The sequence below is a fragment of the Danio rerio genome, chromosome 5 (genome assembly GCF_049306965.1).
Source record: "Danio rerio strain Tuebingen ecotype United States chromosome 5, GRCz12tu, whole genome shotgun sequence".
In the NCBI taxonomy this organism is placed as follows: Eukaryota; Metazoa; Chordata; class Actinopteri; order Cypriniformes; family Danionidae; genus Danio; species Danio rerio.
The window spans coordinates 73,905,487-73,931,597 of NC_133180.1; the positions used below are offsets into that span (position 1 = coordinate 73,905,487).

A 26,111-nucleotide genomic window follows, 5' to 3' on the forward strand; every position below is an offset into this window, starting at 1 on the left:
CTCTTTATCCCGGTTGGTTTAGAGAGTTACTGGGTTCAGTTGCCAGTCAGTCTCTTCAGATGTAAACATTTCTTGCCCTGCTGCCTTTTCCCAAATGGATTGAGGTAAAGTTGGGGCAGCACGGTGGTGCAGTGGGTAGCGCAATCGCCTCACAGCAATAAGGCCACTGGTTTGAGCCTCGGCTGGGTCAGTTGGTGTTTCTGTGTGGAGTTTGCATGTTCTCCCTGTGTTCACTTAGGTTTCCCCCACAAGTCCAGATACATGTGCTATAGTTGAATTGGGTAGGCTAAATTGTCTGTAGGCGAGGCAGTGGTGCAGTAGGTAGTGCTGTCGCCTCACAGCAAGAAAGTCGCTGGTTCGAACCTCGGCTCAGTTTGGCCTTCGCGTGGGTTTCCTCCGGGTGCTCCGGTTTCCCCCACAGTCCAAAGACATGTGGTACAGGTGAATTGGGTAGGCTAAATTGTCCGTAGTGTATGAGTGTGTGTGTGAATGTGTGTGTGGATGTTTCCTAGAGATGGGTTGCGGCTGGAAGGTCATCCGCTGCGTAAAAACTTGGTGTATAAGTTGGCAGTTCATTCCGCTGTGGCGACCACGGGATAATAAAGGGACTAAGCCGACAAGAAAATAAATGAATGAAATTGTCTGTAGTGTATAGGTGCTTCCCAATACTGGGTTGCAGCTGGAAGGGCATCTGCTGTGTAAAACATATGCTAAATAAGTTGGCGGTTCATTCCGCTGTGGCTAAGCAGAAGGAAATTTCATGAATGAATTAATCTAATAGTTTGGCAGGTTTTGGACAGCTTTTTGGCTGGAAAAAGTCAGCTATAACTGCAACACTGTTTATAACTCACATTTTCAAGTCTACATCTCAGAATTACGAGGAAAAAAGCCAGAATTACGAGATTAAAAACGTAGCATTACCTTAGCATTGCCCCACCACAGAATCCACTAATAAATATGTAGCCAAAAAAACAAAAACAACAACACTCAGATAATAAACAATAACAAATAGCACAAACCTACCTTTTCCTACTGTCCACTTTAATAAACAAAAAGTTCTTTATTACATAGATTTATACATATCTGACAAACAGACCATACGTTTATATATTTTTTACATATTTAAATGTCTATTATGAACTAACATAAATGTGGTGCACAGCAACATGTGCATGATAAATGATATAAATAATATATAAACATACATACCGCTGACAAGAGAATAAAAGTGTAACAATGCATGCTGTAATCACCCTGTGGGAATAACTTACAAATTATGCGGAAGACAACTTTTGTCACGACATAAATCACCGTCAGTGGGTGGATACTGACAACAAACAAATATAAAAGCACAGTTGGTGGTATAAAAACACTCAAACAGAGATCAAAAAATATATATATAGTATTTATCTATGTGTCAAGAGGAGAAACCAGGTGCTAAAACAAAAAGAAAACACACCAGGGGACAATTAACGAAATAATAAATATAAAATCTGCCCAACATGGAGAGCTCAAATGTGAAGAGTAATCCACATATTAGGGAATATACATACTTTTTAAACTCCTACCATCGTTAAAAAGACTAGAAATCAGTGATAAATAAAATCAGAGGTAAGTTTCTCCTGGAAGGGATTAAATAATATAGAGACACTAAAAAACTACTGTTTAACACAGTCAAACCCTCAATCAATGGAAAATAAGACTAAGTACAAAACTTTGGGGACAAAATAAGGCCCTACATGTAATTGAATATTAAGAATGATCATTGCATAATAGGAGCCAGTGCTAAGAATCAATGCAAGACATGCATAGTTTGGATGCATAACAAAGGTTTATAACTTTTATTTTGAAATTTTAGAGCAACACTTCACAATAAGGTCCCGTTTGCTAGCATTAGTTAACATGACCAATACATCTACCGCAATTAAGTTAGACGGATAGTATTTGGCTCACTGGAACATTAAAGAAGGTTTTTAGATGAATCTGTGGTGATTCTTATTAAGTCTATAGTTGCCCGGTTTTTAAAATGAAAAATAAACATATACAAGCAAGTAGAAATCAATCCCTTTGGCTATACACTTATGAAACAGAATCGATCATCTATGTCAGTAAATTAACTGTAAAGTTTCATTTTAGGGTGAACTGGCCCTTTAATCTGCACTTTTACTGATAGATTTGTAAGACTGAAAGTTGTATCTGTTGTATTTTTTTTAATTAACTAATGCATTAATTAGCATTAGCAATTGAGACCTTATAGTAAAGTGCTCCTGAAGTGTATTTATAATCGTCAGTTCTTGGCCCGTCAAAGCTCCTCAGTGCTTGTGCATGTTCTGACTTGGCACATTGCATCAGGTTATGAAGTGTTGGCTGCTTGGTGACAGAGAAGGATTTTAGGGAACAGCGATTACAATTTTGGCCTGTCCCTTATACAGTGTAAAAAGCGATAAGTTACTTTAGTTAAAAATAGCGAGGAAACCTGCTGCCTTGAAAACAACTAGTCAACTAATCACTTTAAAAACAACAGGCTAACTCACGTTTTAAGTTAAGTCAACTAATCACTTTAAAAACAACAGGCTAACTCACGTTTTAGGTTAAGTAATCTAATCGCTTTAAAAGCAACAGGCTAACTCACGTTTTAGGTTAAGTAATCTAATCGCTTTAAAAGCAACAGGCTAACTCATGTTTTAAGTTAAGTCAACTAATTGCTTTAAAAGCAACAGGTTTACTCACTTAAGTAAAGTCAACTAATCGCTTTAAAAGCAACAGGTTTACTCCCTTAAGTCAACTAATCGCTTTAAAAGCAACAGGTTTACTCACTTAGGTAAAGTCAACAAATCGCTTTAAAAGCAACAGGTTTACTTACTTAGGTAAAGTCAACAAATCGCTTTAAAAGCAACAGGTTTACTCACTTAAGTCAACTAATCGCTTTAAAAGCAACAGGTTTACTCACTTATTTTAAGTCAAGTCAACCAATCGCTTTAAAAGCAACAGGTTTACTCACTTAAGTAAAGTCAACTAATCACTTTTAAAGCAACAGGTTTACTCACTTAAGTAAAGTCAACTAATCACTTTTAAAGCAACAGGTTTACTCACTTAAGTAAAGTCAACTAATCACTTTTAAAGCAACAGGTTTACTCACTTAAGTAAAGTCAACTAATCGCTTTAAAAGCAACAGGTTTACTCACTTAAGTAAAGTCAACTAATCGCTTTAAAAGCAACAGGTTTTCTCACTTAAGTAAAGTCAACTAATCGCTTTAAAAGCAACAGGTTTACTCACTTAAGTAAAGTCAACTAATCGCTTTAAAAGCAACAGGTTTACTCACTTAAGTTAAGTCAACTAATCACTTTTAAAGCAACAGGTTTACTCACTTAAGTAAAGTCAACTAATCACTTTAAAAGCAACAGGTTTACTCACTTAAGTAAAGTCAACTAATCGCTTTAAAAGCAACAGGCTAGCTCACGTTTTAAGTTAAGTAAACTAATCACTTTAAAAGCAACAGGTTTACTCACTTGGGTAAAGTCAACTAAAAGTAAAGTACTCACTTTAGTAAAGTAAAACCTGCTGCTTTTAAAGCAATTAGTCAACTTTACTAAAGTGAGTAAACCCTTTGCTTTTAAAGTGATTAGTTGACTTAAGTGAGTAAACCTGTAGCTTTTAAATTAAAAGCAAGCAGTTTACTCACTTAAGTCAACTAATCACTTTAAAAGCAACAGTTTGCTCACTTTTTTAAATTAGTCAACTAATCACTTTTTACAGTATACAAAGTTTTCATATGGCTTGAAAAGACTATGTAAGGAATAGTTGACAAGTCAAATAAACTTCTGGAAAATGTCAGCATCTGGTCACTGAACTAGTGTTCCATAACAAAACAACAAATAATAATATGGCTCTAGGATGAAATAAAAAAGGTTTCACTTTTGGTTGATTTCCCTGTCAACTGATTTGGCTTCTTTCACTTCACCACCTACCTCCAAACCATATTTCCCAGAAACCCGATACCTGTATATGCTGTTCTCTCTTAATCACGGTGTGTCTGTTATACCGCTCTCAGCCCAGTGTAGTCAATTTATCGATAAGGTCATCAATAGTGTACACCATGAGCTTGATGTCTTCTTTCTCAGACATGCGATGCTGGCCATGTTTGCGCAGAACGACATCCACATCATTGCTGAGTACCCGTTCTGCCACCTGCATGGACACATGCCAGGGCACATCTGAGTCTTTGAGGCCGTGAACCAGCCGTACAGGACAGGAGACGGGGATAGGGCTGTGGAGGATGCAATGGTTTTCCGCCTCCTTCAGAAAGTCCAGGCTCAGGGTGTAGAAACCTTCTTCATTGTGCTTAGTGGGGAACTTCCAGAAGCCCTGTTCCTCTATCTCCTTCTTTGTCTAAGAAGAATATATTGGAAATAATTCAGTGTTCAAATCCAGTATAAAGAAGCTGCTATTTTTATTTATTGCTATTATTTTTAAATCTCGTAATTCTGGGTTTTTTCCTTAGAATTTTGAGATGTAGACTTGAAAATGTGAGTTATGAAGTCAGAGTTGCGAAATATAAACTTAATTCTGAGATGAAAACTCTTAATTGTGAGATATGAAGTCAAAATTTTGAGGTAAAAAGTCACAATTGCAGGTTACAGGGATAATTATGAGCTAAAAAAGCATTGCAAGTCTGAGTTATAAAGTTAAAATTCTGTGATAAAAAGTTGCAATTGCAGGTTACAGGCAGAATTACGAGATTAAAAAGTCTTAATTGTGAGTTAATTAGGCATTTCAAGCATTCAGGATCCATATAATAATACACATAATATTGAACTTGAATATTGAATTGACTTTTTAATCTCATAATTCTGCCTTTTTTTCTCAGAATTGTGAGATATAGACTTGAAAATGCGAGTTTTAAAGTCAGAAATGCAAAATATAAACTCAATTCTGAGATAAGTCTTAATTGTGAGTTCTGAAGTCACAGGGATAATTGTGAGCTAAAAAAAGTTGCAATTTTGAGTCATTAAGTCACAATTTGGAAATAAAAACACAATTGTGGGTAACATGGATATTTATGAGATAAAAAAAGTCAGAATAAAAAGGCAAAAATATAAACTCAATTCTGAGATAAAAAGTCTTAATTGTGAGTTCTGAGAATTGTGAAATTCTGAGATAAAAAAAAAGTCGCAATTGCAGGTTACAGGCAGAATTATGAAATTAAAAAGTGGCAATTGTGAGCTATTTAGGCATTTTAATTTACACATAATAATACACATAAAATTTTAAATAATCCAGTTTTCAAAACATTGCTATTTTTGTTATTGCTGATTTTTCATGTCGTGTTTTTTCTGTCTTTTTTCCCACAGAATTGTGAGATGTAGACTTGAAAACCTGAGTTATTGAGTTATATTCAGAATTGCAAAATAAAAACTCAATTCTGAGATTAAAAGTTTTAATTGTGATTAATGAAGTCGCAGTTGTGGGTTACAAGCAAAATCATGAGAAAAAAACGTCACATTTGTGAGTTAATTAGGCATTTCAAGTTTACAGAATACACATAGTATATTAATATAGACTCATTTTACAACTCCCCTAGAGTTAAACAGTCAAGGTTTACCATTTCTTACTCCATCCCGATCCAATCTTAATCTCCAGGTCTGGTGGGAGCACTTTTAGCTAAGCTTAGTATAAATCATTGAATCGGATTAGACCATTAGCATCTCATTAAAAATATAAAGGTGTCCTATAAAGATAATTTAGGTATACATAAGGATAATCGAATAATAAGACACCAGTATATATGTCATGAGCCTCAAACATTGTTTTCTAGTTCTCATGTAAATTCCACAAGTGTAAAAGTATGAGCGACAGTAAGAGTAATTTGTTATACTTACAATATACACAGTTTGTATTAAAACCCCAACAAACGGACTTGCTTTAATCATTTGATCTGACTTTGAAGGCTTTCGTACCTCTATAGGTAGTGCGTTGAAGGCTGTGACGAAGTGATCCGCAGCTGTTGAGATGCCCACTAAAGCAGCTGTTTTCTCAGGACGTGCAAGAGCAGCCAGCAGCATCAACCACCCACCCATGCTGGAGCCCACCAGAATCTGGAGCAGCGAAGAGAAGTCCATCAATAAATAAACATACGCACACACACACGTTTGTTTTTGTGTAAAGTGGGACATTACATAGGTTTCCAATAATTTTAGACGGTCCAAACGGTATATTATATTGCCCTCACCCCACCCTAAACCCAACCATCACAGGAGACTATGTGCAGCTTTACTCTCTGATTAAACTCATCCTGTAGGATTGATAAGCTTTTCGAGAAATGAGGACGTCACCACTGTCCTCATATTTCACCTGCTTTTTGTAATACCTGTGTCATACTTATGTCATTATACAGATATGTGTCCTGATATGTCACAAAAACACATACACACACACACACACACACACACACACACACACACACACACACACACACACACACACACACACACACACACACACACACACGTCCTCCACCAAACACTTGTCACAACCCTTTTTATAGAGCACAGAGGCATGTGAACATGGGATACCAACCATATCACACCTGTGTTATAGACAGCTGGCCTGAAATAAAAGCAAACATGTAACCTTCTATCCCCTTTTAGACATTCCCCTAATCACTAATAGCTGAGTGTAACCAATATCTGCTGTTTCAGCATTTTTACACACGTTTTAGGGCATCACATGAAAAAAAAAATCAATAGATGTGCAGCAGTTTTTAAAATCAATGCAAAAACATTGCTTATGTAACATTTACCTAACACTAATAGCTTAATAAACTACTAATTAGCTGTTTATTAATAGTTAGTAAGGTGGAAGTTGGGTTTAGGTTATTGCTAGGATCAGGGATGCAGAATAAAATTATACTTTATAACTACTAATGGCGACGCAGTGGTGCAGTAGGTAGTGCTGTCGCATCACAGCAAGAAGGTCGCTGGTTCAAGCCTTGGCTAGGTCAGTTGCCGTTTCTGTGTGGAGTTTGCATGTTCTCCCTGCGTTTGCGTGGGTTTTTTCTGGGTGCTCCGGTTGCTCCTACAGTCCAAAGACATGTGGTACAGGTGAATCGAGTAAGCTAAATTGTCCATAGTGTATGTATGTGTGTGAATGAGTGTGTATGGGTGTTTCCCAGTGATGGGTTGCAGCTGGAAAGGTATACGCTGCGTAAAAAACAAAAATGCTGGATAAGTTGGCGGTTTATTCTGCTTTGGTGTCCCCAGATTAATAAAGGGACTAAGCCGAATAGAAAATGAATGAATGAATAATTACTAATGATATATATATAAATATATATATATATATATATATATATATATATATATATATATATATATATATATATATATATATATATATATATATATATATATATATATATATATATATATATATATATATATGAATAATAGGCAGGTAATAAGCTAGTAGTTAATAGCATGAATTGTGAACTAAACTAAAGTGTTTCCCACTATTCTAGTAGTCTTTGGGTATTTTAAGGAGAAAATCATATCTGGTGTGCCTTTAACATGCACCGGGCACATTGTTTTATCATAATGTTCCTATTTGCTGCTTTTTATTTGACTATGTTTTTAGCTTTCTGGGCACTTAACATCATGAGACCCTTACTGTCTATGGAAGATGGAGAGCTCCAGGATTTCATCTAAAATATCTTAATTTGTGCTCAGAGATGAATAAAGATTTTAGGGCATTTAAACAAATTGAGAGTGAGTAATTAATAACAAAATTGCCGTTTTTGGGTGAACTAACCCTTTAAGTATGATCAATAGGAAATATGCAGAAGCGCATCCCTTCGGTAAGGCATCTATTTTCGTTTTTTTGTTTTTATTTCAAGTAATTAAGCATATGCTTGTGAATAAATTGAATTCATTATTTGTCACTAAAATGTAAATACGCAAATTGGAGTAAAATTCAAGACTCTCCAGTGCTGTTATTCCAGTAATCCACTAACCTGTGGGCCTTCTACTAGCTCATCCAGCACATAGAGCACATCCTTCTTCCAGGCTCCAATAGTGTAGTTCGTCAATTCGCCCTCAGATGATCCACAGCCAGAATAGTCAAACCTAAAGAAAGTGAAATCGCCGAAATGTGAAGAGTTACAATAATGTCAAGGAGGGACAATCTAGAGAGCAAGTGTGCCGCAAGCCTGCGTTTGAGTGAAGGTCTCGGCCGTCAGATCGCCCCCTGGGAGCTGGCTGCAGTACAAGTCATAAAGCTCCTTCGTGTTAATGAAGGAGACTTGAGCCCAAATAAAAAAATGTATTACACTTGCAATAAAATGTCCCGAAAGAAGGTTCTGGTCGATTAAGGCACTGGTTATTGTGCTGAAATAGGTGCAGATCTTCATTTTTGTAAACAGTTTGTTTTTAGCAGTAATTTAATGCTGGGCGTGTCATCGTGATTGACAGCTGTGATTGACAGTTTCTCAAAGCAGCGCGTCTGAGCTTCGGCAGGAGACTGAAGTGTTATTATTCGATTTCTGTGTTATTATACCATGACAAAATGAGTTCAGCAGTAAACTATAGTTTCTGACATACATGATCCTGGTGGAACACTGTTAATTCGCTAAGTTCAGGGCTTTTTTCAGGCTTTATTAGTTTGCTGATAAACGCCTAGCCACCCAGATAGCAAAATACACTAGGGCCAGTTCCGGCTAGATTCTCGCCTGCCGGAGACTTATGCCTCAGAGCTCAGACTGACTACCTCTGCTGGACCTACTCCGGATTCCTGGACTCACTGCCCGATTCCAGCCCGAGTCAATCGAGCCAGATGCGGCGGCCGAGCGAGCCGGCGCTGCCGCATGCGAGCCGGAATCAGCCCGCGACGCCGCAAGTAGGTTATGCGCTATGGCCCAGAGCTGGCGCGATTGAATATATAAAACCCTCATATTTGTTAACGTTATTACATCCATTTGTGTTGATATGACAGCAAACGCATGCTGAGAAGTTCGGGGGGCGTGGTTGATTTTACATAAAGCGTTTGGTTGGAAGCTCGACTCCGCTCATTTTCGCGGCTCCTCCTCTGGCTCCATCAGACAGTGCTTCTGCGCATGTCAAGGCTCCAATTTCAGCAGTCTTTTGCGACAGTTTGTGCCTGTCAAGTAGGCGTTTTGCCCTCAAGGCATTCAATGGGAAAAGGGGCTGTCGCGTCGTCCATATTTTTTACAGTCATTGCTAGAGACCCATGGAACCTAATGCCTGAGACAAGATGAATGCGGGTAAGGCCGGAAACATCTTACAATTAATTTAATAAAAACAGATATGCTAGTATTCAAATCTAATTTGCATCTTTGGATGAAATCATAGCTACTGACTATCACATAAACTTTTTTCCAAACGATGGAAGTCAATGGATGCCAGCAAGCAGCATGTTTCCAAAAATCTTCTTTTGTGTTTAACAGAAGAAAGAAACCACATGAGGAAAAACAAATGATGAGGAAAATTGTAATTTTTGGGTGAACAATCCCATTAAATGCTTGTGGAAGTGGCGCTTCTTCTTGGATTTGCTTTGTAAAAGATGTGGTGGTCTCAGCAGTTCAGCTGGAGGTTGGCAGATCATTTCACCATATAGGAACAGAGAGACTGAAAGTACTGGAAAAAGACTTTGTGCACAAAGTTAAAAGAACTACAAGGCTTTTAGCGCCTCTAGTGATTACCTCAGGCACGAGTGCCCTAAAGACTTGCAGAACTCCTCTAATGCTTCTGCTTTCTGTCCACCCATGTGTGAGGCGAAACCGGGCAAGAAAACCACACCAGGACTCTTCCCTTTCAGCTTTCTGTAGGCCAGCTTTGGCAGATCGGCTCGTGTTGCATACTGAATTGTGGTCTTGTGCCGAACACCTGAAACACACAGGGAAAAATGGTTTAATGAAAGTCTTTTTATAGTCTGTGATGGGTGGCACGGTGGCTCACAGCAAGAGATCGCTGGTTCGAGTCCGGGCTGGGTCAGTTGTCTTTTCTATGTGGAGTTTGCATGTTCTCCCCTTAGTTTCCACCTAGTGCTCAGGTTTCCCCCACAGTCCAAACACATGCGCTATGGGTGAATTGGGTATGCTAAATTGGCCATAGTGTATGTGTGTGCATGTGAGTGTATGGGTGTTTCCCAATGCTGGGTTGCAGCTGGAAGGTAAAAAACATATGCTGGATAATTTGCCGTTTCATACCGCTGTGGTGACCCCTCATGAATAAAAGGACAAAGCCGAAGTAAAATGAATGAATGATAGGTGCTTGTTAGATTAAGTAGTGGACATTTAGGCAGAACCTGCAAGGTAAAATGTTACTGATATTATTTACCCACACAGTACATTCAGAATTAAAAATGCACCAATATGGAAATGTCATCCAATACTGATAATTGTTTATATTTAGGCTCAGTTGGCGTTTCTGTGTGGAGTTTGCATGTTCTCCCTGCGTTCGCGTGGGTTTTCTCCGGGTGCACTGGTTTCCCCCACAGTCCAAAGACATGGGGCACAGGTGAATTGGGTAGGCAAAATTGTCCGTAGTGTATGAGTGCGTGTGTGAATGTGTGTATGGACGTTTCCTAGAGATGGGTTGCTGCTGGAAGGGCATCCGCTGTGTAAAAACTTGCTGGATAAGTTGGCGGTTCATTCCGCTGTGGCGACCCAGGATTAATAAAGGGACTAAGCCGACAAGAAAATGAATGAATGAATGTTTATATTTGGAGGTCAATAGGTGATATAAAAGCCGACACGTATAAATATAACATTTTCAGATTATTCTGAATGAAAAAAAAAACAAAAGGCCAACACATACAGAAAACTGTTTTCATTTTAAAACCATAAAGTTTGAAACGATCACTAAACGGTATTAATTAACTATTCATTTCTATGGCCAACTTACTTTTCTATTATTTTTTTTAATGTCAGGGCTCAAAATTGACCAAACATGAACTGCTACTTCAAGTGTAGCAAATGCATACAAGTGTTCAATAATATAAAAAAAAATACATAAATATAAAATTATCTGATTTGCTGAATGAAAACAGGCCAACACATACAGAGAACTACTGTTTTTATTTTAAAACCGTAACGTTTTATTCTAAATACCTTAAAGTTTGAACCGATCACTAAACGTTATTAATTAACTGCTCTTTTTTTTTATGGCCAACCTACTTTCCTATCTTTTTTTTTTTTTAATGTCAGGGCCCGAAATTGACTTAACATGAGCTGATACTCCAAACTTCTCAAATTTAGGACTACATGAGTGTAGCACATGCAAACAAATGTTAAATAATATAATAAAAATTAATAAATAAAAATTTTTCAGATTTTTCTGATTGAAAAAAACAAAACAAAATGCCAACACATACAGAGAACAACTGTTTTTTATTTTATTTTAAATCCTTAAAGTTTAAACTGATCACTAAACATTAATCAAGTGAAGTTTATTCATAAACTAATTTCGAGAGGACCACGTGCTTATGATTTATCACGGCCGGTCTCGCATTTGCTATCAATATCTTCCAATCATACGAGCCCTAAGCTACTATAAATAACCAAAGTTTTCAGTTCACTTTATCTTCGTTTGGAAGAAACCCCCCTTCCTCCCCTTTTCTCCTCCTTTACCTCTGATCGGGCGACACGGCGGCCCAGTGGTTAGCACTGCGAGCCCCACAGCAAGAGCACTGCCGGCCCTGGCCCCACAGGACCGGTGGGTGTTTCTGTGAGGAGTTTGTATGTTCTCCCCGTGTCCGCGTGGGTTTTCCCCGGGTTCCTCCCACGATCCAAAGACATTCAACATACATAACAACCAAGCATTTATCTAACCCCTCCTGTTCCCTTAGCTACCGCAGCAGGGGATTTCTGAGATCCACCGAGCTCAGGCTCCCCTCTCGCTCTGCCAAACGGGAGGAAGCCCTGGGCTCGAGGAGTCCTTAAGCTCGGGGCTCTCTCCAGGGAAAGCATGCCAAACAAGCTTTTACAAATCATCAGCTAAGTGTGAACTATTGAACTACTCATTTCTATAGCCAACTTTCTTGTGGGTGGGGCTGCATGGTGGCGCAGTGGATAGCACAATCACCTCACAGCAAGAAGGTCGCTGGTTCGAGCCTCGACTGGGTCAGTTGGCATTTCTGTGTTGGTGTGGGTTTCCTCTGCGTGCCCCAGTTTCCCCAACTCCAACGACATGTGCTGTAGGTGAATTGGGTATGCTAAAATTAACCATAATGTATGTGTGCGAATTAGAGTGTATGGATGTTTCCCAGTGATGGGTTGCAGCTGTAAAGGCAGCCGCTGCATAAAACGTGCTTTCATTTAATATAAAACCACCTTCAGGTCAATTTACAAAACCACTGCTATACTATTATTATCATCATTAATGTTGTTAATAAAAACAATTTAACCTGACAGTTGTAGCTGATGTCGTTTAGATAAGAGATCCAAAACAAACGATTTCTCCTCTGGTGTGTCAGCCATATCCATTGCAGGTTATTCCTAATATTACTGCAGGTTATTGTATTTTCCTCTTTTTGTTACTATTTTCTCTCTATTCAGAGTTTAAGCTTAAATTTCTAACTAAAAAACGACAAATTACATCAACGCATGAGCTTTATGTTACAATGCTAGTGAAACCTCCATGGTGTTTGATTAGCCACTCCTCCAGAATGACGCCCCCTGCATCCCTTGCATAATCGCGTTGTGTAAAGACTCTGCTTACCCGTTAAAATGTGCGGGAGAGCTGTGGATTTCCGGAGGCTTATTTTAAGAACATTTGAGCAATGTCTGAACACCACTGATGCCATACTGTCCCGCTGTCTGCGGAGACGCTAACGTTGACACACAAGCCTCCAGTCTATCCAGATTCCGCAGATCACCGCCACCTGCTGCTGTGGAGTATGTACGTTTACAATAATGTCATTTAAATCATTTGTAACTACTTTATGAACACTTATTATAATTATATAAAGCTCATTTGTCATTTAAATCATTTGTAACTAATCTATGAACACTTATCATAATTATATAAAGCTCATTTTAGTATTATTATTTAGATAATTATTAAATCAAAGGACAATAATGTCATTTATATAATTTCTTACAATTAATTTACATTTATTATAATTATGTCAAGCTCATTTTAATATTATTATTTTAAGAATCAATAAAGCAAAGGACAATAATGTAATTTATATAACTTTTTACATTAATTTACATTTATTAAAATGATATCAAGCTCATTTTAATACTATTAGTTTGAGAATTAATAAAGCGAAGGACAATAATGTCATTTATATTATTTTTTAAATTAATTTACATTTATTATAATTATATCAAGCTCATTTTAATATTATTATTTAGAGAGTCAATAAAACAAAAGACAACAATGTAATTTATATATTTTTTTCACTCATTTACATGTATTAGCTTATTTTAATATTATTAGTTTGAGAAACTACAAAGCAAAGGACAATATTGTCATTTGTATAATTTTTAATTAATTTAAATGTATTATAATTATATCAAGCTTATTTTATTATTATTATTTTTGAGTCAATAAAGCAACAATGCCATATATATATATATATATATATATATATATATATATATATATATATATATATATATATATATATATATATATATATATATATATATATATATATGTTTTTTTTTTTATTAATTTACATTATCAAGCTCATTTTAATATTATAATTTAGAGAATCAATAAAGCAAAGGACAATAATGACATTTATATAATTTTTTTAATTCATTTACATTTATTATAATTATGTCAAAGCAAAGGACAATAATGTAATTTATATAATTTTTTACATTAATTTACATTTATTAAAATTATATCAAGCTCATTTTAATATTATTAGTTTGAGAAACAACAAGGCAAAGGACAATAATGTCTTTATTATAATTTTTGATTAATTTGCATTTATTATAATTACATCAGGCTTATTTTAATATTATTATTTTATTTTTAAAAATTAAAAAAGCAAAGGACAATAATGTTATTTATATCAATTTTTACAATTAGTTTACATTTGATATAATTAAATCAAGCTAATTTTAATATGATTATTTGAGAAACAACAAAGCAAAGGAAAGAATAATATATAAGAGATTTGTTTTATAGAATCACCAGTGAAAACAAAAGTGGATAATCTTCTATATAAACATTGTAGGGGTTAGACTATATATTAAATCAATTTCTAAAAGGATTTTTTAAAAACATGCCTTAAAATGCTGAAATTATGAGATAACTGTATAATTTTGGTTTATTAAGTCATAATTTTGATTAAGTAAGTCATAGAGTTCATAATTAATTTTTATCTGATAATTTTGGTTTTCTAAGGCATTACTTTTTTTTTCTTACCAGGCAAAAAAGGGCTTAACTCTGGCTTTATAACTCAAAATATAAATACATAAACAGAACTGTCCAGGCCTGGTTATAGAGCGCTAGCTTATTTTATGCTGGTTGTAGTTTTCATTTAAGTTTATTCAAACAATAATGTGGTTTATATATATATATATATATATATATATATATATATATATATATATATATATATATATATATATATATATATATATATATATATATATATATGTGTGTGTGTGTGTGTGTGTGTGTGTGTGTGTGTGTATGTGGAATATATATGTATGTATGTATGTATATAAAGGATGATACATAATGTACAACGAATTTAATATTATATTAAATTATTTTATAATAAATTATTATCTTTTTAATTCAACTTAGAAAAACAACGCTGCCTAAATTTAATTTACTTTTTTAATGCCACTCAAAATGCAGTTCAAATATTTACCATAAGATGGCGCTGCAACTCCACTGCACAAGAAAAACGCTTCTCAAACTTTATCTGGCTCACTGATGTCCTGGGAGATGTTGGACTGGCAAAGAGAATTACAGCCAGCTTATTAACGCTCTAAATCAGGTAACGATTTCACCTTCATTTCCCTGTTAGAAAATAAGTGTTTGCGGATTTAAGCTTTAGCCAACGTGAGTCGATCCAATATGGTATGTTGATGTATTACTGAGGATCAAAATTTGCCTTGGTTATAGTCAACGGTTAGGAACTAAGTTACAGTTGTTTTCAAGTAACTAAATAAACGGTTAATTTCCGTATATGCATAAACGGAAGCTGCTAATGTTAATGCTGGTTGGCTGGTTTTAGCTGCTCGACTAGCCTGGTTTTAGAAGGGTTTTGGACATTTCCAGCCTGATTCCAACAAATTCCAGCCTGGTTTAGCTGGGCAGGCTGGGAGATGACCAGCTAAAACCAGTTTGACCCGCCTAGCCAGGCTGGGAGACCAGCCCAAACCAGCTATGTTCAGCCTAAGCCAGGCAGTTTAAGCTGGTTTTAGATGATCATTTTTTCTGTTTGTCCAGCTAAGCGCAGGCTTGCTGGCTGGAACCAGCCTGGAAATGGCCAAAACCCCTCTAAAACTAGGCTGGTCAACCAGCTAAAACCAGCCACATGTCATCCGTATATGTCATTTAACAATTTTATAGTTCACCTCTAAGTTAGACGGCAGAAACGTTAATGTGGTAAAGGGTGTAATTTTGTTAAGGTAAGATTATATGCTAATCATTCTGACAACTTTATTATTTTTCATAGATAATATACAGTTGAATTCAGAATTATTCGCCCCCTTTGATTTCTTTTCCCCTCTTTTTCAAATATTTCCCTAATGATGTTTAACAGAGCAAGGATTTTTTTTCACAGAATGTCTGATAATATGTTTTATTCTGGAGAAAGTCTTATTTGTTTTGTTTCGACTACAATAAAAGCAGTTTTAATTTTTTTTAAACACCATTTTAGGGACATTTATTATTTTTTTCCAACAGAACAAACCATTTTTATACAATAACTTGCTTAACCTTAACCTGCCTAGTTACCCTAATTAACCTAGTTAAGGCTTCAAATGTCACTTTAAGCTGTATAGAAGTGTCTTGAAAAACATCTAGTCAAATATTATTTACTGTCATCATGGCAAAGAGAAATTAAATCAGTTATTAGAAATGAGTTATTAAAACTATTATGATTAATATTTTTTCAACACTTTATACAGCTTAAAGTGACATTTAAAAGCTTAACTAGGTTAATTAGGTTAACTAGGCAGGTTAGGGTAATTAGACAAGTTATTGTATAATGATGGTTTGTTCTGTAGAATATCGGAAAAATATAGCCTAAAGTGGCTAATAATATTGACCTTAAAATGGTGTTTATAAATTTAAAACTGCTTTTATTCTAGCATTTATATATATATATATAAACATACATATATATATAAACAAAACAACAACTACAGGAGTAGAAAGTAAAGTAAAAGTAAAAAGTAAAGTAAAACAACAACTATAGGAGCATGAACAGGTCAGCCAGTTTTCTAAAACTGTAGGGTATATTGAACTACAATACAACACAGTTTACTGTATTAAAAACTAAAGTATACTACAGTATTTATTACAGTTTAACAGTTCACTACAGTATTCTATTAGCATTTATTAGCAAAGAGGTATAAATACTATAATATACACAGTATAATACACTTTATAGTGGTTAAGAAACACTGTAGTATATACTATAAATTATTACAGTATTGTTGAAGTTTGAATCAATGCACAGGTTTAAAAGATATCAAAGATACAGTCAGAAAAAAATACCCACATGAAAATGTACTGTAGTAACTTACTGTAATTACTATAGTATTGTGGACCACACCTAAAGTGCTGTAATGAATGTAATTGTACAACTCCTTTTGTAAAACAACTATAGGAACTTAAAAAGATTACCAAAATACTGTAGTTTTCTAAAACATATTATAGCACACTTAAAACCACCAGAGTTTACTGTGGTAAAATCTAAAGTATACTACAGTATTACAGTTTATCAGTTCACTGTAGGTCACTACCATATGCTGTAGCATTCATCAACAAAGAGTTGTAAATACTATAATGCATACAGTATATTACATTTTACTCTAGTATGGTTAAGAAACACTGTAGTATTTACTATAAATTACTATAGTATTTTTATGTAAGTTGTACTGTGGTAACATTTAGCAAATATTGTAGTGTTTTTGAGCCACACTATAGTAAAGGTAATTGTATTGTAACACAGTATGTTATTGTAAAACAACTGTAGGAACTTAAACAGATGACCAAATACTGTAGTTTTCTTAAACTGTATGGTATATTAAAGCCTACTACAATACACTACAGTTTACTAGTAAAATCTAAAGTATACTACAGTATTTAGTATAGCAGTTCACTGTAGGTCTCTACAGGATTTAAGAGTTGTAAATACTATAATATAGACATTGGAATACACTAGTATGGTTTAAAAACACTATAGTATTTACCATAAATCACTATAGTATTTTTCTTCATGGGGATATCTCTAGTTTAGGCCTGAAAGAGAGGGCATAATCTAGAGAAAGAGAGAGAGAGAGCGCCTGGTGGGAAAAACTCCAACTAAATTCACAAACGCAGTCCCAACATATAAAGACTAAAGAAATAGAGAAGATTAGAAATATAAACTCAATTGGCAAACTAAAGTACAACAAATAAAAAAGTTAGCATGCTTCCACCAGATTAAACCACCAGCCCCGGTCAGAGAAAGCTGATGTGCCGGTACCGTCTGAGTGGACCCAGTCTGAGTGTGGAGACGGGCCCAGCTACAAGTGTAGCTGGAGGAACCCAGAGCTCAGACTGTGTCCACACTGCTCTGCTGGAGTTGTGGAGGATGAGCTGCATTTCCTCACTCACTGAGGCAATATCAGAGCTTCAGAGATGCTTACTTCACACACATATCTTTAATTAAACCACAATTCCAGCAAGCCACAAATACTGAGATACTCCATTGTATTTAGGGAGAAAATGAAAAGTGTCTGCACCTAGCAGCAAAGTACGTGTCCTCATGCCACCATATGAGAGGAAAAGGCTGAACTCCCTTATTAAAGCTCTCTGTCCTTATCAATCATTATTATACACTTTTATTAATCTTTTTCTTTAAATAAATTGTTTATTGTGACAACTTATATGTATAATATAACGATATATATACACACACACACATACATACATACATACATACATACATATATATATATATATATATATATATATATATATATATATATATATATATATATATATATATATATATATATATATACAACAGTTCTGTCTGGTTCTCGAATCTGATTGGCTGATAGCTGTGATATATTTAAGTAATATCAGCAACCGTACAGCCTCTTTACCCTTTGTGTATTACTCCGCCCACATACAGCCAGCAAATAGCAGACACTACAGATCTAAAGTTTAAAAGATGCTTGCTCAACTGTTTAACTGTCAGCTTATGATTTGAATCCAACGCGGAAGAAAGTAGTTCCTCATACAAAAGGGTTTTTGAGACTTTCCATGTTTGATTTTGTTTTTATATACACAATATACTTATAGTTTATATACTCAAACTGTTGTATAAACGAATATGACACTCATAGCAGTGCGATTATGACTGTATATTGGCACTGGTGGGGGCACTAAGGCACAAGGCCGCAACGCACGCCTCCCACCAGTGCCGATACACAGCCACATCGCACTGCTACTCGTGTGATATTGCTCATATATATGTATAATAAATATAAGTAATAATAAAGAAACACACACACACACATATATATACATATATATATTACTTATATTTATTTTATCTATATGAATGTTCTGTGTATTGTTATTGCTCTCTTCTGAAGTAGAAAACCTGGCTCTGCACATTTCAATATACATTTTGTTATTTAAAAAAAAATTATGTTCACTGCGATCTGATGATTTCCAGGCGGCAATCAAAAGCTCTTGAAAGTGACACGAGCTGCGTTAATGACGTTTCCATGTCTCACTAATACACTACGCCCACTCTCAGAAGTGTTTGTGAGTTAATGTGGTCTTTCAAACCAATCTGCTGCATGCCGAAAATGATGATGAGGGTGATTTTTCTTATTTAAGTTATAAAAGTAATATTTATTTAAATATAAATACTTATTAACAATACTTGTTAATAATTAGAGCATGGTTACAAATATTAACACACTGTTCTATTTATTATGTCTCATTACGTATTTTCTAGTATTTTTTTAATGTAGTAGCGTAGGCTAATAAGACTGTTTGATTTGTTCAAGGTGTCTTTTTTTAATTATTAACTGTAAAAAATGCTGGGTTTCACACAACTCCTTCATGTTGTCCCAATTCATATTGATTAAGTTAATTTAATTGTTTTTACAAATTTAAGTGGGTTGAACATAAAACAATTAAATTGCCAGTAAAAATATTTTTCTTTTGAGTGTTTGGTTTTAACAATACAATTATACCAATAGCAATGATATTGAATGACATCAAGTAAAATAGTAAAACAGGGAAACAAAGAAATGTAAATAATAAGAAAATAAATAACAATAATAAAAAAAAAATACAGAGGCAAAATGATCAAATTATGGCCTACACGCAATAAATAAATATATAATATATATATATATATATATATATATATATATATATATATATATATATATATATATATATATATATATATATATATTTTTTTTTTTTTTTTTTTTTTTAAACAATTGATTAAAAATGAGCTGAAGCAACACAACTCTTGAGATTTCATTGAGACAACTTAATTTTTTATGGTCAATCCACATAAATTTGTTAAACGTGTTAAATTCACTTAAGCCATACCTGCCAACACTCCAGTTTTTCCCGGGAGTCTTCCGTATTTCAGACCCATCTCCCGCCACCCTCCCATTTTGTTATTTCTTCCTGAAAACTCCTGTAATTTCACCATCCCCCCTACCAGTCCTCAGCTTTTTAATACAGTTCCGGGTCGCCACTTTGTAGTATCCTATTGCAGCGGCTGCCCGAAACACACTCCATAGAGTTACTAACACCACAATACAGTAACTAACTCACTGGTTCTCAGAGTTATACAGACCTCTTCTCCCAGATTTTCAGTGACAAATATTGGCGATGACTTAATCAGTTTTAATCAGGGACAACATAAATGAATTGTGTGGAACCCTGCATTTTTTTTACAGTGTATACTATTTACAAAGCCCCTATAAAGATTTACAGTTTTTACACTTTTTGTTACTGTAAACATTTTGTAAGGTAGTAATTAAACAATTTAAATCACATAACAAGAAAGCAGTTAAAACTTATAGAACTTTTGCTTTATTTAATATTCTGCATTGGTTTGTATTCTTTTTTCATGTGCCCTCTCTCAATTATTTATTTTTATTTTTTATTGTTTCTTCTTTTTCTCTCACTATCTTTCTCTTTGCTTTACGATTTACAATTGTCATATTTCTCTTGTTGCAAAAAAAGTAATAACTTTACTGTCGGTTGTATTTTCATTGTAATTGCCAGTTGTTATCGCAATAAATAATAATAAAAAAGCAGTTTAAGTCACAAAGAAAATTCTGCAAATTAGGTAATGGCGAAGACGATTTACATTTGTGTATATAATATTTAGTGTAAAAGGTCAAAAGAAAATTGGCACACTGCCACTTTAGCTCTCAAATTTTTTTGTTATTTTTGTTTCGACCTACATGGTGTTCATCAGGTTAATGAATATTTATAATATAAATATAATATTTACCCTGATGATGATGGTGATGGGTTTTTTTTAATTCTGTATAACACTATAAAGAAAACAGTAAAAGAGAACAGTTCTTTTACACAATACCCACATTGGATAAACAAGAAAGAAGAGCAAAAGCAAAACATTTAAATACATAAAAAAATAAATAATAATATATTTTTTAAAATTATTATTTATTCATTTTCCTTCTGCTTTGTCCCTTTATTTATCAGGGGTCGCCACAGCGGAATAACCTGGCAACTTATCCAGCATGTTTTATACACAAAGAAATAAAGCTGCAGCTGTCACTGGGGCAGTATACCTTTTTGAAAAGGTAGCCAAAGAGTCCCTAATGGTACCTAAAAGGTGCATATCAGTGGCCAAATGCACCTAAAAGTACCTTTGACGTACCATTATAGACCCTTCAGGTACAAATATGTACTCCAGTGACAGCTGCTGTACCTTTATTTCTGAACCCAATAGTGGGAAACACCCATACACACACACACACCACGGCCAATTTAGTTTATTCAGTTAATCTATAGCGCATGCTTGGACTGTGGGAGAGCACCCTGAGGAAACCCACATCAACACGGGGAGAACATCCAAACTCCACACAGAAATGCCAACTCACCCAGCTGGGGCTCGAACCAGCGACCTTCTTGCTGTGAGGCGACAGTGCTAACAACTGAGCCACCGTGCCGCCAAAAACGATTCATTCATTTTGTTTTCGGCCTAGTCCCTTTATTAATCTGGGGTCACCACAGCGGAATGAACCACCAACTTATCCAGCATATGTTTTATGCAGCAGATGCCCTTCAAGCTGCAACCCATCTCTGGGAAACATCCATACACACTCATACATTACGGACAATTTAGCCCACCCATATCGCATGTCTTCGGACTGTGGGGAAAACCCGGAGCACCCGGAGGAAACCCAGGCAAATGCGGGGAGAACATGCAAACTCCACACAGAAACGCTAACTGACTCAGCAGAGGCTCGAACCAGCGACCTGGCGACAGCACTGCCTACTGCGCCACCGCGTCGCCGCCAATAATAATAATAAAAACAAATAAGGAAATTAATTTTATAAAGCATGATAGTGATGATGATGATGATGGTGGTGGTGGTGATGATGACGTGGCGCCCCCCTCCCCATGCTCTCTGCTCACGCCCCCTCATTTCCAGAACGATTCCTTGTTATGACATGCCGGTAAAAGACAGCCACAGAGGTCTCTCACCTCGACGCTAAATTCAATCTAATGAATGCAGACCCCGGCGCTCTCGTCGCTGAAAAGAGGCCAACAATTTAGCAATTTCTGCTGCTTGTGACAGGGCTCATGACTAATTCCCATATTTAAATGTGAACAGGCAAAGCTGGCCCATTTGACGGCAGCCAAGCGCATTTTATCAGGTCAGAAAGACATCAATGGCACCGGGGGTAGGAGGTGGCTGGAACTGTTTAACTGTGCAAAATTCAATCAAAAAGAGAATTTAGAAGGCTGTGAAAGTTTGGAAAGCGCCGCTGAAAACATACAGGCGGATACGCGAGTGTTTTGTGAGTGTGTGTGTGTGTGTGTGTGTTTTTTTAGCATTATTGTATGTCTTGTCTCTTTATATCAGTTTACAAGAGTTAACACTTGAAAGCGCAGTTCTAAGTCAGCCCTGTTCATTATTTCTCGACCTCTTGACATTGCAGGTGCAGATCCGAATAGCAGACTCTCTCCCTCACATTGTCTCTGTAGTATGGAGTGATTAAATTCTGCATGAACAACATCAAACTGTGATACTGAGTAAAACGCTCAATGAAGGAGGGGAAAAAAAGCACCGAATTAATTTTAGGTTTAAAATGCTTAGCTGCTGTATTAAGTCTGTCACACTTTTCTCTCTTTGTGAAATGTGTGGTGGATTGCAGCGTTATTGTGTTGGGAACGTCTTATTAGATGTTTCCTGAAGTTGAAGGATTCTGGTTTTGCAAACTGTTGCTGAACAAGGCAGGGTCAGGTCGATGCAAATGTTTATTTATTATAAAATCCGTACATTTACCAACGACTAACTTTATTATTTCTGCCCAGTTCTTACAAGTACTTTAATTCAAATTTCAAAAAATTAAAAAAAAAAAAAAAAGAATTAAAAAAAAAAAAAAAAAAAAATATATATATATATATATATATATATATATATATATATATATATATATATATATATATATATATATATATATATATATATATAATTATAATTGAATACACTCCATTTTGAAAATAAATATTTTTTAGTAAATATAGGTGAATATAGGCATTTTGGTGCATTTAAACAAAACAAATTATTAAACATATATTTTTATTAAAATAATATTTTAGTCACCAAAAATATTTAGAAATTTAAAGATAGCACAATTAAATTAAAGCAAAATATTGTAAAAAGAAATTACAACCTACAAAATGTCTACACATTTTTATTTATTTTTTTGCTTCACTTGATTTTTCCTTTTTCTTAAAATTGTATTTAATATTTTTCTATAACATTTTGAGATGTTGGGTCATATAGATTTAGGTGTAGCTTTTGGACAATTATCGTAAGTTATTTTGTTAGATAAGCTCCAGATTTGGTTTCAGTATTGACTAATCTAATGTATATGCACAAATATAATATTGTTTAGCTTCCTATTAAAAATATGAATTTAAAAGATGCACTTTATGCTGAGCAATGTATAAATATATATATATATATATATATATATATATATATATATATATATATATATATATATAGATAGATAGATAGATAGATAGATAGATAGATAGATAGATAGATAGATAGATAGATAGATAGATAGATAGATAGATAGATAGATATTAAAACCTTCTTCAAATGAAAAAAACTACAACATAACTGGTGATTTGTCTTTGTTACCAAGTACTAGATGGGAAAAAATCACAAATAAACTATAATACAAGCCTTGTGAGAGATATTTAAATGTCTTAATAATCTACATAAAGTTTTTGTTTATGTACACAAAACGTAGCCAGATTTTTATTTCATTGAAAAGGTTGTGATTTTTTTCAAAGTGTTTTACACTTAAACTTGACTAAAACTAAATTAAAGTAGATTGAATCTTTTAATCTGTGAGGTATCGAGTCTGAACTTTTACAAAAATATATTTGTTAGGATGAAACTGCTAAAGGGGGAACGCTACAGCGAGGCACAGCCGCAAGGGGATTAATCGGTAAATTTACATTTATTAAACTGAACATAGCATATTTAATTTTTTTAAAAACTTTGTTTTATTATCATACGATCTTTAAGTTCAAGTGTAGCTAAATCTTCTTTGAGAAGGTGAAAAAATATCAAGTTTAAACCTCGCTTAAAGTTTGTAGACGCGCTGCGAGCCACGCGATTCCCAAGAAGCTCTCATTGAGAGGCCACGTGTCCGTTTCCAAAGCCTCTCCAACTTAACCACCTCCATTGTACGTCTAACCCAGATCGGCAGCGTCCCTCCACATAAAGGGATTTGCAATTTCAAGATATTCCAGCTTAAATGTTTTTGACAGTTCCCTCGCTTTTGCCTCAGCCTGCTTATTTTAACTGTGCCAAATGGGTCACCTTGGGTAGCTGTCTGCGCGCAAAGGGCTTTTGCGCGCATTCAGTCCGAATTTTTTCCAACTTTCCTTGACAGGGAAACCAGCTGCTGGTCGTGAAAAGACGGCTTATTAATTGTCCTTTGTCATGCAGAATTGCTTGATTTCTAAAGAAACATACAAAGGCTCTTTTTCAGGATTCAAGTATTTTGTTTCGTGCGCATTTTCAACTCATCGAATCAGCTGCAGCGCCTCACCGTCTACCAGACTCAGGTACTGACGGCCTGCCTCTTTTGTCCGCTTTTAATGCTCTTGTAAATCGGGCAGACTGATTTGTTACAAGCTGCTCTTTTAATCTGATAGATAAGAGACAAGTCTAAGAAAAGCCGTAAATGAAAAATTAGTTGGAAGAAAGACAAGGGCGAGTCTGCTAGATGGGGGTCTGTTGACTCAAGCGGCCCTCGAGCGTCAGGCAAGCCCTCTCAGCAGCCCCTGTCAGGGTCACGTCAACAATTCGCCTTTCTTCCCCTAAAAAGACACTGTAGCCCTTTTTGCTTCAATGAATTGATCGGCGCAAAATTAAGAATAAATAAATTGAGAATTTGGAGCACCAGGCTTAAAACTCCCCCAGGGCGCACATACCCCCGGGCTATTGAGCGGATAAAGGGCGCTTTGCAGAGGACGCACGGTGCAAAATGAGACTGTATGGTGTAATTAACAAAATGGCCTAATCCTATATCTTCACAAATGCAAATATTAGAGTTTTGTTAAAATGTTTAAGTGAACAATTAAAGGAGCGTTTCCAAAAGCGCTCGCGGAGGCACAACAATGACTGGAATAATTTAGTAAATGCGCTGATCTTACCGGCTTCTTTGTCGACGGCGATAGCTGATGATAAATTCCCAGCAAAGGAAATAACATTTAAAACCAATTTCGATTACTTAAATGGAGATTTAAAGCGCCGTGATAATGGTGCAGAGCGCGCCGGGACCCGCGTATGCGGGGCAGTGCTTTGCTGAAAAAATATAATGAAAAACTCCCATTCTGGTGCGCATGAAGAAGATGCTGGGAAGGAAAATTCTGCCATTGCATTTTCACGTGAATAAAATACATGTATTTTCTTTTTTTTCGCCGAGCTAGCTTTCTTAAATGACTAAGGATATCAGTTTTTGACGTCGACTATGAGGAAGAATCATTTTGGAGACATTGAGCTGAACAGTAAATCGAAGTGCTCTTAAAATATTTAGTGTCCAATTCATAGAGTTTAGTATATTCTGTCAAACACAAACACAACGAATTAACAGATTCTGCTATATGACCATGCACGCATCACAAACGCAAATCAGCATCATCACCAAGTGTCCGCCTAGACCCCTTTAAATAAATTTAAATACAAACATCGATTAATCTGTCTCGTTGACTCGCATATTTTATTCATTTGCGCATTATTGTCTGTGTATTAATACACTACTTGGGGTTTTATTAACCCGCTCTCACGAGACTGCTAAGAACCGTGCGCTAAAGGGCTCAGTGTTTAACGGAGAGGCCCCGCGCCTGGGGGACACCAGGCGCTTTCAGCTGCGTCCCCAGGGAATGCCACGGGGAACGCGATGAATACGCGTCTCTTTGGACTTCTTGACGGAGATCGATCCCGAAGCACTTGAGTTGTAAATGCGGGAGAACGGAGATCTAGTGGTTTAGATAAGCGTAAACAGCGCACCAAAACTCTCACGACTGGAGAGAATTTATATAAAAGTTGTATCGCAGTCGTTATCTCAAATGCCGCAGACATCCTATCTGTTACAGACGGGCGCAGCACTCCTGTTTCATCTCTCTAAAC

General features: G+C 35.5%; 2 protein-coding genes across 11 annotated transcripts in view; one reads left to right on the top strand and one right to left on the bottom strand.

The window, feature by feature from the left end:
* Positions 1-1,022: 1,022 nt before the first annotated feature.
* On the bottom strand, positions 1,023-12,846 carry abhd10a (abhydrolase domain containing 10, depalmitoylase a). Of its 3 annotated transcripts, none has more exons than XM_005165639.6 (5): positions 12,733-12,846; positions 9,714-9,897; positions 8,010-8,121; positions 5,959-6,096; positions 1,023-4,390 (listed from the first exon to the last, which is right to left on the bottom strand). In XM_005165639.6, the coding sequence occupies exons 1-5, from the start codon at positions 12,815-12,817 to the stop codon at positions 4,049-4,051; spliced, it is 861 nt and encodes a 286-aa protein (XP_005165696.1). In that variant the 5' UTR covers positions 12,818-12,846; the 3' UTR covers positions 1,023-4,048. The 3 variants fall into 3 exon arrangements, with proteins under 3 accessions (XP_005165696.1, NP_001313452.1, NP_001313453.1); NM_001326523.1 differs by lacking the exon at positions 12,733-12,846 and adding an exon at positions 12,419-12,668 and having other exon boundaries at positions 3,699-4,390; NM_001326524.1 differs by lacking the exon at positions 1,023-4,390 and having other exon boundaries at positions 5,425-6,096; positions 12,733-12,843.
* A 2,069-nt stretch (positions 12,847-14,915) lies between these two features.
* The window catches only part of mtif3 (mitochondrial translational initiation factor 3), an 81,170-nt gene continuing 69,974 nt past the window's right edge, over positions 14,916-26,111 (top strand). For all 8 annotated transcript variants that reach the window (XM_073949842.1, XM_073949843.1, XM_073949841.1 and 5 more), the window contains exon 1: positions 14,916-14,983. The gene's annotated coding sequence lies outside the window, so the exon portion shown is untranslated. The remainder of the gene's footprint in view (positions 14,984-26,111) is intronic.

Excerpts from the sequence above, each read along its gene's own strand:
- abhd10a (XM_005165639.6), bottom strand. The coding sequence starts at position 12,817 with ATGGCATCAGTGGTGTTCAGACATTGCTCAAATGTTCTTAAAATAAGC. Across the intron at positions 9,898-12,732 it reads TCTCCCGCACATTTTAACGG|GTGTTCGGCACAAGACCACA; the intron begins GTAAGCAGAGTC and ends TGTGTGTTTCAG. Across the intron at positions 6,097-8,009 it reads AGCTAGTAGAAGGCCCACAG|ATTCTGGTGGGCTCCAGCAT; the intron begins GTTAGTGGATTA and ends TCGCTGCTCCAG.